The sequence below is a fragment of the Musca vetustissima genome, unplaced genomic scaffold, assembly GCF_032173495.1.
Source record: "Musca vetustissima isolate MV318-11 ecotype Yass unplaced genomic scaffold, APGP_CSIRO_Mvet_v1 utg23282, whole genome shotgun sequence".
Lineage (NCBI taxonomy): Eukaryota > Metazoa > Arthropoda > Insecta > Diptera > Muscidae > Musca > Musca vetustissima.
Genome location: NW_026873961.1, coordinates 8442 through 23549, shown reverse-complemented (window position 1 = coordinate 23549; position 15108 = coordinate 8442). Strand labels below are relative to the sequence as shown.

The 15108-nt window shown below is 33.4% G+C and overlaps 3 protein-coding genes across 3 annotated transcripts; 1 reads left to right on the top strand and 2 right to left on the bottom strand.

Annotated features, from left to right (window-relative positions):
* Positions 1-5082: 5082 nt before the first annotated feature.
* On the bottom strand, positions 5083-11256 carry LOC133329412 (vacuolar protein sorting-associated protein 16 homolog). The gene is made up of 13 exons (XM_061537888.1): positions 11214-11256; positions 10652-10718; positions 10363-10552; positions 9400-9676; positions 8650-9338; positions 8464-8591; positions 8025-8173; positions 7840-7961; positions 7619-7780; positions 7287-7558; positions 5568-5699; positions 5300-5500; positions 5083-5230 (listed from the first exon to the last, which is right to left on the bottom strand). The coding sequence occupies exons 1-13, from the start codon at positions 11254-11256 to the stop codon at positions 5083-5085; spliced, it is 2580 nt and encodes an 859-aa protein (XP_061393872.1).
* A 293-nt stretch (positions 11257-11549) lies between these two features.
* LOC133329401 (G patch domain-containing protein 4) lies at positions 11550-12617 on the top strand. The gene has a single exon (XM_061537877.1). It carries the CDS (start codon positions 11550-11552, stop codon positions 12615-12617), a length of 1068 nt encoding a protein of 355 aa, XP_061393861.1.
* A 744-nt stretch (positions 12618-13361) lies between these two features.
* LOC133329464 (probable rRNA-processing protein EBP2 homolog) lies at positions 13362-14417 on the bottom strand. The gene is made up of 3 exons (XM_061537940.1): positions 14358-14417; positions 14216-14296; positions 13362-14150 (listed from the first exon to the last, which is right to left on the bottom strand). Exons 1-3 carry the CDS (start codon positions 14415-14417, stop codon positions 13380-13382), a joined length of 912 nt encoding a protein of 303 aa, XP_061393924.1. The 3' UTR covers positions 13362-13379.
* Positions 14418-15108: the final 691 nt, after the last annotated feature.

Here is a 15108-nt window from a genome sequence, read left to right as displayed (position 1 = left end):
AAACGATTTAATTCATTGTTGGCACATCGTTATATTTTACCAAACCTACTTTAAGCCTATAGAGTCTGAGATCTATAGGGCAACTTCTTCTGGTACCTCTCCATAGATTGTCAAATCCTTGAACTTTCCCACTAAACACTGTAGCACATTACATCAATTTTTTCATTAACATTATAGCACACACACTCTTTTACATAGAAAAGAAAAACAAGAAGTGGAAGTGGTATTTCATCGTATATAAGACTGCTGTTTTGTTCGTAATATATACATATTATAAATAGCATAAATATATATGTATATATATACAAATATATAATAGAATTCATTCATAAAACAATATTAAATGTAAATTATTGTAAATGCATAAAAAATAAATAAAACATTAATGCAACTAACATATAAATATTCACAATTGCTGGTTACAAAATTTATATTTAAAACCATATTCATAAATATGTAAACAAACATTTTTGTACAATGTAACAATTTTATTAAAAAAAAAATACCACAAATAGTCTTTTAAGTGAGGAAATGTTTTGTCCTTAATCAGAGATATTTATTATCAGCCTTATTCTGGATGTCGATTCCACGTGAATTTACTCGCTCTTGCCCTTCGACTTATTCTGAATAACATTTCACAGTGAATTTTTTTCGCATTCTCGCTTTCGCCTTATTCTGAATGAAGTTCGAAAGCGAAAAAATTCGCTTTGGGAAAGAATGACATTTTGGGCGAAATTTGTCGCTAAAAAATTTAATGGGAGCTGACTACAAAACATAAGTAATAGATATTTTTATAAAAAATATCTACACAATATTTATTCTATGACGATTTAGAATATTATAAATGATTGTATACAAATTTTTAACAAATTTTAATTTTGAAGGGCAAAATAAAGGAGAAGGAGTATATCAACCAATAATTTGCCACTTTAAGAATTTGGAGAGATAAAATATTGAAATTAAATAAAACGGAACACAATTATGTAGTGAATAATAAACTGCGAACAAATTTAATCGCAGATTTCATGTCTTTGACATCGTTCAATGCGGTTATTACGCCAAATTGCATCAAAACAATAAACAGCTGTTTCACATGCCATATTTTATGTTGCCATATTTTCATTCAGAATAAGGCTAGAATGTGAAAGCGAACATTTTGTTAGATGCGTGATATCTCCCTAGCGAATATCCCGAATAAATCTGATTATTTTTTTTTATTTAAAACTGTTACATTATATGAAATTTATTACACGTACATATAAAATCATAGTTGCATAGTTGAATCTATAATATAAATATATTGTAACTGATCACTTTTGCTTTATACTATATACATATAAACAAAAAATATGAAATGTGTATTTTAAATCAGGTATATTAGAAATTGATAGAAAATGTTATAAAAATCAGAAAACAAATAAAAATTTTAACCAAAACGCAAAAAAACTACCGAGACATATTTAGTAAAATTATTTTCTTTATGGCTTTTTGTGATCTTATCTACATACACACATATATACATTCATATTACATGAACAATATATAAAACATATACATACATGAACGAATAATAAAAAAAAAACATTATATATGGATTATAAAAAGAAATAAATCCTTAAAAAAACGGAAACTGATAAAAATATATGGTTTTATTTTAATATGGCAATAATATACTAATGAAGGAATGGGTCTGGTTCAAAAATGTGTTGAAAAAAGCCAACATGTCTAAAGACATGTCGGTGGTAACGATCTTCATGCGATTTTGTGATCTTATATTTGAAATATGACGTCTTCATGTAATATTTACATAAAATACACGCGTCTAACGCTTCTAAAAGCGCTTTAAAAATATATGTATTAAAATCTACCCCATAAGTGTCCTTAAAAAATTCCCGCTTCTTTTGGACATGGTCTTTAAAATTTTTCTATAAAATACACGCTGTTGTGGCTTTTAAAAACATATTTGTTTATTTTTTAAAAAATCCACTATTATGTACTCTGTACTTGTGACATCTGCAAATTTTATAATCGATACTTGCGACATTTTCATAGACTAAATAAAATTCCCTTAGTTTTATGCTGCTTATGAAATGTAGTAATTTCAATCAATTTTAAGCTGACTTTTGCGCGGTTTCATAATGGCAAAGAAAATGTTTACATTGCTTACAATTAAAGACAAAGCTGACATACTAAAGAAATTAATTGCTGGATTTTCCATAAACTCCTTAGCCAAAAGTTTTCACGTGCATAGATCAACAATAACTCGTGTTAAGAAAAATGGACACAAAAAAGTTCGTCGCACATTCTGAATCTGGTCCCGATAAAAGTAAGACACTTAAACCTTCGGAGTTTCCAAAAATGGAAAGAGCATTGTTCAAATGGTTTGCAAATCAACGAGCGAAGAACTTGCCAATCACATCTGATATGCTCAAGCAAAAGGCAAAATTACTGCATGCTAATATCATGGAAAATCCGAGTGTCTTATAAGCTAGCAATGGTTGGGTTGTAAACTTCCAAAAAGACATGGAATCCGGAGACTCAAAATATGTGGGGAAAAACTGTCGAATATGTCTGATTCTGGTAACCCATTTTTGCAAAAACTGAACACAAGATTACCGATTCTCTGCGTAATATCAATTTAAAAGGCGCAATATGCTTTCTAGCGAAAGCTTGGAATGCTGTAAGCACATCTTCTATTAGGTCATCATTTCAAAAAATGTTTGATAAATCATCCGACTGGGATGGATAAGATGAAATACCTCTTTAGAGTTACGTATTCATCCATTGCAACTTTGCTTGAGGAAGTAGAACCGTTGCAGCAAATTTCCTATTCCGAAATTGAGGAATGAATCGTTGAACCTCATCTGGCGCCCACAGCAAAAAATGAAGAGCACTCCGATGATGTCCTAACCGACGATGTGGTACACAGTACAAAGAAAGCTCCATGGGAATAGACTATATCAACATTAATATTTGCTTAGAATGGGCGGAGCAAAGCAATGCTTCCTTAGAGGATTTTATGACGCTCCTGTGACTCAGAAGCCGTGTGGTGCTGAAAAAGCAAGTTTGCACAAAACAAACAAAAACATTAATTTTTTTTTCAGTTCCACGTAAAATGTGTACTTAATTGTTTTGAATTGAAATGTTAAACATATGCAGATATGTGAATTCTATGCAGATATGTACGTAAAATTGTATGGAAAATAATATCTCGGATTCTGCGATAACCTCGAAACGTACACCGAACCTGATTTTCATTACCTGCAAGAATTGAGATACTACTGTATTTTTCTTTTAAAGGATGGCTTCATATTTTTCATTCAAATCTCCCCCTTTTGTAGTATTTGAAATATAACGCTTCGTTTAGTCCTTTAAAAAATATTATTTAAAACACTTCTACTTCTATTAGTCCCTTAATAGACTATTCCTTTAAAAATCACACACAAAATGAAACGAGTAAAAATGTGTCAGTCGGTGTTGCCTCAACCTATGAAACAAATTTGGATCAAAGAAACATGAAGTCTATAAAACCAATATTTCGATGAGGCACATTTTTGCCGTGGCAAAGTGTATATACCCTCATTAGCCTGAGGGTATGCAAACATGTCCAACCAAGAACAGGACACGTCATTCTAGACACAATTCAATACGCTATGCGAAATTTCATGTAAATCGAACAAAGATAGTGTCTACATTGTTTACATGTAACAAACAATTAGTCGATATTTAAAATTTCCCATATTGCTTATTTTATCCTATTTAATATAAGTCCCTTTAACTATTGTCGATATGAAATAAAACTTCAAAATTCCCTCGAACCATTTGTGCAAAATTTATGAAAATCGGTTAAGTAGTCGCTGAGTTATTTGCATTTCAATTCAACGATGTTCCGAAATATACTTACTGTTCGGTGCTGGGCACCTATTACCTCAAAAAGAAAAATCACATAAAAATGGATTTTTAAAAACGGCAATTTTTCTTTTATTAGATTGCTTCTGGTTTGTAAAGAAAATTGTAGCATACTTTGAGGTCATACACATTCTGTGTGTAGTCCGATTTTGATAGGTAAATTCAAATGCAAATAAATAACTCAACGTAAACTTCACAGACTTTATAAAATTTATCAACAATGATTTGTGGCAATTCTAAAGTTTTATTACATTATGTGTACAAGTTCAAAGATATTTAAAATGTTGACTATTTTCTGTTAAATGTAAGCAAAACTGTATTGGATCACTTGAAAAGTCCATTCGTATATTATGAAATGCATTTTTAGCACAATTTTGATCATTTTTGTGGGGTAGGAACCAGAAGGAGTGGACCGATTCCCTTACGATGCGCACATTTTCGATTAAATCGGTTTCTTACGGTTCCCTTAAAGATTATTCTATAAAAATTATTCCGCCTTATTTTTGACATCAATTCACCGTGAATTTGTTATTCTTATCCAGAATTCGCATGGAATTTTTTCGCATTTTCACTTTTCCCTTATTCTGAATCAAGTTCGAAAGCAAAAAAATCCGCTTTGGGAAAAAAATAGTTATTCTGGATTACAGGGAGTGGGAGAATGTGATGACATTTTGTGCGATATTTTTCGCAAATAAATTTAAAGGGAGCAGCTGACTACAAAAATATAAGTAATATATATTTTTTGTGAAAAATATCTACACAATATTTATTCTATGACGATTTTGAATATTATAAATGGTTGTATGCATATTTTTAACTCAAAAACAACAAATAAAATGCCACGGAATGTATAAAGGCAATAAGGAATTTTTTTCACAAGCGAGATCTCTCCCTAGCAAATATCCCGAATAAGGCTGATTATTTTAAAAATCCACGTTTCAAGTAACTCTTTAAAAAATCCACGCCTCTTTTAGTACTTTAATAATTATTCTACCAAAAAAACTATACTTATATTAGAAAAATACTCTCCCCAAAATCAACACTCGTATAACGAAACCAATTAAAAATAACAAATTACTATATTCACAATACACTTTTTATTATAAAATATGTTTAATTTATTTATTTTCAATAAGAAATATATAATTGTAATTAATACTAATGCTGTTGTGTTTATTTCTTTGACGATAACATTGCAATATAGGTAATAATTTTATCCAGTAATTGGCGATTACCCAGAGAATTGGCTTTTTGTTGAATAACATATAACGAATTTATATCACGTTGTTCAAATGCCGTATCAACAGCTTCTTCATATAACCTAGAAGAAGAAAAATATGCAAAACATAAAATCAAATATTTAATTTAATTATGTAAATAAACTACTTACTCCGCTCTAATATACCAATGAGTCTTACGATCATCTCTACATTTGAGTATATATTTTCGTGCTTCAGTTAGGTTATTTTGTTTCAGACAAACTTCAACAAATGGTTCATAACCAATGGGACTTTTCTTACCTTTGGCAAATTTCTCCAGCTCATCCCATTTATATTTACTCGATAGGTTTAAAATGCGCAGCCACCAAAATCTAAAGTTTGAGAATTTTAAATTTAATTAATATTACAAATAGATAGGGAACGAAATATGAAACCTACCTTCTATCGGGTACTTTAAAATCATTCTTTATTTTTTCGGCCTCTTTAAATTCACCCAAATCTAATAGTTTTTCTATTGTTTCGTGTATGGATAAACCAAGAAATGTTACATTACCATAAATACTGGAATATCTGAAATGAGAAAAAAAAACGATAAAAATGTATTTCGAAAGAACAACAATAAAATAAATACAACTAATCCAAGATATACGCCTGTCAACTGTTGCTACACACTAAGAACGTCAGATACAGTTTTTAATGGCATGCAGAGCTTCCGGAGAGAGGAGAAACGTATTTTCAGAAAAAAAGAGAGGACAAGAGTCAGAATGGCGCAGGCACATCCTTCTGTAGAGATGAAGAGGGCAACCTGGTGACAGATACAGCGTGTTAAGGTTCTGGAAGGAGCATTTTGAAAAGCTTCTGGCGATGAAGAAGATACCTCAGAACCAATAAGAGTTGACGGTATAGAGTGTATACCACCTAGCCAAGATGAGGTCAGAGTGTCTATTAATCGGCTGAAGAACAATAAAGCAGCAGGAGCCGATGGATTACCAGGCGATCTATTCAAGACCGGTGGTCAGATGCTGGTCAGGAGCATGCTCCAGCTCATTTGTACAATTTGGCTAGAGGAATGCATGCCCAATGATTGGACCCTCAGCATACCGTGTCCCGTGCACAAAAAAGGAGACGACGATATGTGGCAACTATAGAGGAATAAGTCTCCTTCCCATCCCATATGAAGTGCTATCCAGTGCTGTGTGAAAGACTGAAGCCAATGGTCAATGACCTTATTGGACCATACCAATGCGGCTTCAGGCCTGGCAAATCCACAATTGACCAGATATTTACTCTAGCCAAATACTGGAAAAACACATTCCACCTATTCGTTGACTATAAAGCCGCATTCGTCAGACCTATCCGTTCAGAGGTGTTTAAAGCCATATCTGCGTTTGGCAATCCTGCAAAACTACGTTGGCTAGGTCATGTTGTGAGAATGGATGAAGATGCCCCCAGCCCAAAAGGCATATATAAGCGAACCAGCTAATGGTTCACGCAGAATGGGAAGGCCACGGAAAAACTGCACAAAAGACCGACGGGCCTGGAAATCTTTTTTAAGCTCGGCTTATGGAACGAAAGTTCTGTCACAAGCCAGCTAAGTAAAGTAAGTAATCCAAGATATACGCCTGGCTACACACTAAGAACGTAAGATACAGTTTTTAATGACATGCAGAGGTTCAGATAAAGATATACTTCTATATAATTTGTTATATTCTTCATTTAAAGATCATGTGGGAAGGTCATTTAACTTCAGACGATTTTCATACGTTGGAAGAGATTCATTTGAGTTCCATGCTAAATTTCTGAGAGCAAATAAAAGAAATTGAACTTGTACAGATTTTTGCCAGAATAGCATTTATGAAAAAGGGTTCCATAGTACACAGCCATATTGTAATGTTGGTCGAACAAGACCAATGAATAAGCGTTTGCTCAGACCTGCGTTGTATGAAGCCTAACAAAAATTTGGCTTTGTTAATACAAGACTCGATATGTAAATTGAAACGTAGTTTAATGTCCAAAAAATAACTCCAAGATCAATAAACGAATCTACACTGTCCAATTTGTGCGAACCCATAAAATTAGTCACAACAAACAGGATGAGATTAGCAGTTTTATACATTCTTGAAGGTTAAAAACATATTTAGCTAAGTTCTTACTTACTTGTTATTTAATGTCTTTTGTAATTTCATTAGTTTACTGGTATCCGAACATAGTTCAGCTTCGATATTACGTCTACCTTGGGTATAACTATTTGCAATTGTGGAGAGATTCGATTCTAAACTATTACTCTCCAGCGCATTACGAAAATGATATTCGGCAATTGATTTGTGATCATCTTCTGTATTGTAAATATCATATAATGCCGTACGGCTCCATTCATTCATTATCTTTTTGTAGATATTCAATGCCATTGGATATTCACGAATGATCATCTATAAAAAATATATATTTTTATGATACAAATTAATATTGAACGATAAAACAACACTTACATGAAAATTAGTTAACATCATTTTCTTTTTGATTTCCAACAATACCGTGGCCACCAGTTCCGTATCACCAGATTGTGTGGCACTTTGTACGGCACGATTGTATTTACCCAATTTCAGTAATAGTGGAACTTGCAACGACGTGCGGGGTTCTAGTTCTAATAACTAAAATATGGAATGAATGATTAATAGTGATGTTTGTTATATACACGTAAATCGTATACCTTTATGGCTAATTCATCACGTCCAGCGGCATGTGCCTTTTCGGCAATATTACAAAATGAGATGCCCTCCACAGAAGGATTTTTAAATTTCTCCGTTATTTTACGTGCAACCTCAATGTCGTCTGTAAATAATTTATTTGTTATAATTACTCGATTTGTATTTTTTTATATTGAATATAACTTACTTTTATCATTCATTACTTTGTGATAGGCCCAATGTTCTAAAATCCACGATTCGGGTAATTTCAAATGTTTTGCCACTTGTATGGCAATGGCATAATGTTTTCGAAAGACCAAACGGGCCAATATTATTTCAGGTTTTAAATATAGAAATCTGTAAAAAATAAGATGTAACATTTAGAACTTCTGCTGGATTCTGGGCCTTCAAAATGGTGGGTATTTTATATCTACCCAAAACAAAAATTGCAATAAAAAGTCACTTGTAAAGGATGGAGGTGCTTCTCAGCAATAACTTCTGAATTTTACGAGCCTCAGATTTCTTTTTGACATAGCCCAGGAGGTGGAAATTAGACTCATCAGTCAAGAATTGTGGATTACTGGCCCGAGAGTTCAGTGGTGGAATATATGCCAGCTACCATATGGGAGAGTTAAATGATTACTTACTGTTTTATTGTTAATGGTACAGCGATGCGTGGATGTCTCAATGCATTTAGAACACGTAAAATTCTTAGCATTCTAATATACTCATCAGGATTGTGAGATGGAATAAAACCTTTTCCAAAATAGGCAGTCTTAAATTAAAAAAAAATAAATTTCTTCCCAATGTGAAATTTAATCATTTCAACATACCTTCATTAAACTCTTTTGAGTCGTGGTGCAAAATTCATATCCCGCCGCCTCAATACACTCATCCACAGCCACCTGCATACGATCACGGAATAAACTCAAATATTCATCGGCTTGATGTGATCTCTCTTGATATTTCTTTTGGGCTTCAAAGAGAAAACTCGATGGCTCTTGACTGTTAATGGCGAAAATATTTTGTACACATTTCGGAAGTTTTTGTATCATTTCATGTGTTGTATTTGTCAGAATGCGTACACCATCCATTTCGGCAACTAAAAATATAGCTGGATCATATGTGAAAAGATTTTTATCGCCATTACGATTGACCACAAGCAAAAATGAAGGATATGCAATAACAATTGCCTCCGACTGATCATTATCGACATTCATTATCCATTCTATTTGCTTGGGTATATCTTTACGTCCCGTATCAAATTCACAATATTTTTGTTTCATATCAATGCTACCCATCCATACGATACCATTATTGGTGTAGAGGGCCAAATTTTGATGATTATAGGAGACAGACATTAGGATGATACGTTCAAATGGTTTATCGAACAGGTTGCGTATAACAGAGCCCACCGATTCGCCGGGAAATAGTTTTATAACTTCACGTTCACGTCCCAACAGACAATAGCTGTTACGATCTTCGGTAACAATTTCCCAACATGTGCAATTTGTAAGGGATTCTAAAATTGCAGACGTATATTAAATATTATTCTAGAAATGAATATTTATACAAAAAATTACTTGGTATTTCCGGTAACAGTCTAGATCGAAAATCCTTACTGCTTGTGTGCTTTAGAAATATTCGGTGTTTTGTGGTCATAACTGCAATACCAGTGCCCGCTGAAGATTGAAATATTTTTGCATCCAATATTTTTGTCTCACTGGCTTCCTGACCAATACAATAGGATTCCTTTTCATTGCCAAACATATCGTATATGAATACCAAAGCATCTTCCTGTACACATATCAATTCTTCGGTATCCGACCAACCCATGGAAATGAGACGACCATGATTCCACTAAAAAGGAATACAAAATTTATTAGAAAATAGAAAGGAAAATGAGATGTATCATAAGCAGTATTAGACTCGATCTAGCGGATAAAATTTGATCATTCTACAGTCACCAAAATACTACAGGGAGCCTTATATATAATCCGCTACACGATAGGGAATCCTTTGAAATAGAGCAGTTTCTCCGGTATTTCTGGCGGTGATTTAAAAAAATTTCCTATGGAGAGATGCCGGCTATGCGACAGAATCTCTATCTACATAGAATAGCTTTGATATGTGGTTAGCCTTCGCCCGAGAATTTAAGACGTTTTCCTATGGGTACATGCCAACAACGGCTATACGACGGATAGCCGTTTTTTAAATAGAATAGAGGTGACTTTTCAATAAAAAATAATTGAATTTTCATTTCTACTATATCCTTGTAAATTTAAAAACGATCCACAACCGGGCCTTAAGCTAGTATTAAGTCTCAACATCCCTTTATTCGAACTTAGGATGGACACATCAATCTGCAAAGTTTGTATCAAGTAGGTAAACGCATCTAGAGGCATCGTGAGCACCAGCCAAAAATTAACTTCTTACACAGATTTGCTTCAAAGATACTTGGACCGATATTTGGAAGAAGTAAATATTCGTCGTATCAGAATTTTTATACTGATTGTATAATTACAGATTAGTGTATTGATTATTACCCATATCTTTCCCAGCTCCTGTCCGGCAGTATCAAAAATACGTATTACAGGCTTTGCTGTGCCCTTAACCGGTACAATCTTATTGGGATCGCGGGTGACAGCAACCGGACCACCATATGGTGCACATGCAACAGTCATATATTCCAAATCCAGATCTAGTGGCCATTCCGGTGGATATAAATCAAATTTTCTACAAAAAGAAACATATATAGGGGAAGGTATTAGTCAATGAAAATATTGGAGCGTTTACCCCCACCATTTTATATGGTCTTATATATTTGTACATTACCTATATGTTGTTGGCCGTAGTACGAACCAATCGCCAGTATTGTACATAATCGGCATTTTCTCTAAAACTGTTTTGGAATTTTAAATAGAAATTTATAATTTTATTTTGTTTGGATCTTTTTCTGCTTCTGTCCCAAGACCAAACAAAGAATTCACAATAGCCTACATATGACATTCACAATAACTATGATTTGATAAAATACTCTTTTGTTACGAATAAGGTGACAAAACAATACACCGTGTTTAAAAATCAAATGAAATTAAAATATTTAATAATCAAAAACAACATTCACCTTTCAGTAGGGACATAACAAATTTACACTGAACATATCCATTAGAGCATTTATGGTTATGTATATACTGAACACACCCCTTATGTGTTTATTAATTATAGCTAATTTATATTCTTTGCATTGTATTTTGAATGCATAAATCTTGAAAATTAAAAAGTATTTAATATAAAAGTATTTAATATTATCAACATTCCCATGCTTACTAAATTTTGCACTTCAATGTGCCAACATATCTGCAGCAGTTATCAAGTTTGTATACACTGAACATACCCACTAGACCAAGGCCTGGTATAATTACACCGAACATAACCATTGGTGTTTTTTTGTTGTTTAATTTTTTTTATATTTTTATTTTGGTGTTCTTATAAGAGACCATTTGAAACACTTAGCGATATAATAAAAATTCAATAATTTAATGCCCATTCACCCTGCAGTTGTTGCTTTTGGAATTTGTCTTTCAATGTGGCAACATCTCTGCAGCTGTTGTCTAGTAGTTTATTTACACTGAACATATTCATTCGACCATTGTTTCTGCTAAAACAACAACAACTCGTCTGTTTATATTTTGATTTTGACCCACGTTGTTTTTACATCTTTTGGTAACCAATGGATTTTGCACGTAAAATCCTTGAAAAATATGGCTGGAAAGATGGTGATGGCTTGGGTAAGACCAACAGTGGCATATCCAAAGCTTTGCGGGCCAATTTGAAATTCGACACCGCAGGTTTTGGTGTAGATCAGGCAGCTACCGACTTCAATAACCATTGGTGGGAAAGAGTTTTCAATGACGCTGCCAACAATGTGGACATCAAGCAGGATGGAGAATCTATTACCGTCGACTTGAAGAATGAAGCAGATGGTGTAGAAATCACCACAAAAGGATATTCCGTTAAGAAATTGAAAAAAGCCAAAGGTGAATCGGAATCATATAATAATTTTATACAATCGGCCACTCTCACAAGTCGTGGTTCAGAAATTGAAAAGGGCGATCGTCCCGAACCGAGTGACATTGAAATTCCCACAGTAAATGTGTTGACGGATGAGGAATTATTTAAAGCATGTGGTGGTAGAACTGCCCATAAAGGTGCCAGACATGGTTTGAAATTAAGTGGAAAATTGGCCCGAATAGAACAGCAAGAAAATGAGTTATTAGCCAAAATGATGGAAGCCAAACAAAATCAAGCTGGGGTGGAAGAAAATTCCACAGATAACAAAAAGAAGAAAAAGCAAACATTGGAGAAAACAAATGAAGAATCGAATGTTGAGTTAACAGAAACTTCGGAAAAGAAGAAAAAGAAACGCAAGCAAAAAAGTGATGAGGATGAAGAGCTAGAGTGTAACACAGTGTCAGAAGAAATTCCTTCCAAACCAAAAAAGAAGAAAAAGTACAAACAGGAGAAGGAGACAACAGAAGATATTGATGTGGAAAATTCCAATGTAACTGAAGAAGATTCCCCAATCAAACATAAAAAGAAAAAGAAGCAAAAAGAGGTTGAGGAAGAAAATCCTACAGAAAATGTAGGGGAGCACAAAAAGAAGAAAAAGGACAAGGAAGCTAAAATGGTGGAAGATTCAGATATTGTTGAAGCGCCAGAAAATATTGAACCTGCTGTGGATGAAACAGTATCCAAAAAGAAGAAAAACAAAAAGAAATCGAAATCAAAGGAAGAGTAGCAAATAAATTTTTAGTTAATATCAACAAAAGTTTTTTAATTTATTTGAAGGGCATGTTGCAGAAAATTAACATTTTCGAATTAGCCTTTGGAGCCTGATCCACACTTCCTGGGTTATGGATCTATATGTTCTATATTTATCTTCTGATATTCATTCACTGATATCATTGTTAACCTGTTGATTACAGAAAAATATTTTGGAGAAGGCCAATCTTCCCAAGTTTTTTTTAACTCTTAACAACAAGTTTCTTGATCGCAATAAAATAGTATATCGATTTAAACATTTCCAGCTGTGTGTTAAAATCGCGATAAATGTCGAAATATTTAAGATTGTTATTTGAAATATTACACATACATTGCTACTACTCCTAGAATGTTTAGAATTCAAAAAGCTCGAGTTTTTAAATAGTATCATGCCGCCCCATTTAGGTTTTACTGGCATTTTAAAAATGTTTCGATATGGGTGATGACATAGTTCTCATAAAAAGGAAAGTATTTTTAAGCGAATTTTTACAGTCGGTATTGTTTACAGGAAAATAATTGTTTCATAGCGATTTTTAAAAATAGGTCAATGTTTTGACATAAGTTCAATATAAAGCTGCCGTCTCCTTCGCAAACAAACCGCCATAGTTTCAAAACATGCCAATAATAACACATTTAATACATATATTGAATATAAACCTACATTTATTTATATAAAAATAAAACTGTAATTATATATTGTTGTTTTTATAATTATTATTATTTAAAAGTAACCCTACATCTATTTTTTACTTTTATTTTTCTGGCGTCTGGATTTACCCAAACGTTTACTGCCCGGTGCAGCCTTTGATCCAACACGACGTCTAGGTACCTTTGTATTTTCCAAACCAGCAGCGGAGGCCTTTGTATTACGTTTCATACCCTTCTTTTTGCCACCAAACCCGAATTTCTTATCACGTTGCTTACGCTTCTCAGCTGTTTTCTTTGTCTTTGCCTCCAAGGCCTTGGCATCTTCAAGGAAATCTAAATTCTTCAATTTACCCTTACGGAATTTCTTCAACTTATCGAGCATGTCTTTCTTTTCCATTTCTCTTTGTACTTTAGTTTGTTTGGCCAAGATTTTGCCCATTTTACGTTGTTCCCTAATTTGTCGAATTCTTTCCGATTTGGCCTGTCCCTCCTGTTTGGCCATTAGATTTGCACGCACCTTTTGCATGTGTTCATCTGTCTTAGCCATTTCAGCAAAATAATCATCGGGCCTTTTTGTCTTAATTCCCAATTCATGTAGACGACGAATGCCTTCAATGACAGCAGCCTGAGCTTGGCGATGGAATAACATTTCACGTTTGAAATCATTCAAAACAGGATCTTCTTCGGGACGTACATAGGGGATTTTGGCATTGCCCTTAAACAAATTGGCCCGTTTTTGTTCATGTTTTTCCAGGGCAATAGCCATTTCAGGTGCCAGTGGTGCCAAATCGTTGATCATATCCATACGTTCTACCCATGGCAGATCAAGTTTAATTTCATCAGCCTTGGCAAGAAGACCAGTCTGAAATGAAGAGTCAATAATATTACTTTCTGCTTCCGAACAGCCTTCATTTTCAAAATACTTACGATATTGTTGACTTTTTCCCTTTTTTGATATTCAATATTTAGACCGGGCTTCAAATCACCACGAGCAAATGCTTCTTGCAACTACAATAGAGTAGATTTTTGTTATACGATTAATGTTACAAAATTTTATTTTATATCTTACCTCTTCTTCTGATTCATCCTCTGATGAGTATTCAGAATCCTGAAATTCTAATTCAGTCATTTTGTGTGTGTTTAATTATCAGAAGAAATTAGAAAAAATCTACTAAATATTGAAAATAAAAACACTGTAGCTGATACACGTGCGTCCCGTACTGCTTGTCAAACTTTAATGTTTACCAAATGTTTATGTCATGTCATACGTTAGCACGTAAGCTACACGGCCACACGTCAAATTGTTTAAGTAATGTGAGTGATAGCAAAGCGTATCTATTATGAAGCTGACTACGTCATAGTAAATTTTTGGTAGAATGATTTGAAAAATAAAATATCATATTGAAGTGTATTTTGATTTACGAAAACCACTCTAACTCAAATGTCAATTCGGAAGCTATACGTCAAATATATACCACTGTATTTGCGAACAGGGTTAACGTGACGTAGACGGTATTGATTTATTGATTTCATAATAATACAAGGTAACTGCAAGCGTCTGACATGTTATTGAGGGCAATACAAGTGCCAATTCAAATTACATTAACCCTTTATTTTATGGAACAATTTTATGTGTACAGATTTTTAATGCAACTGTCCTAAATAGGATATGAACAAAATTTGACGTCGCTACATCCATTGGGAAATATAGTACATTCTTTCTGGAAAATAAAAATCCAATATCAAGATAACCAAATGCAATGTATCTATTTTCTTTTTTACTAAAATAAAAAAATTGTTCTGGTGTTGCAATTCATATT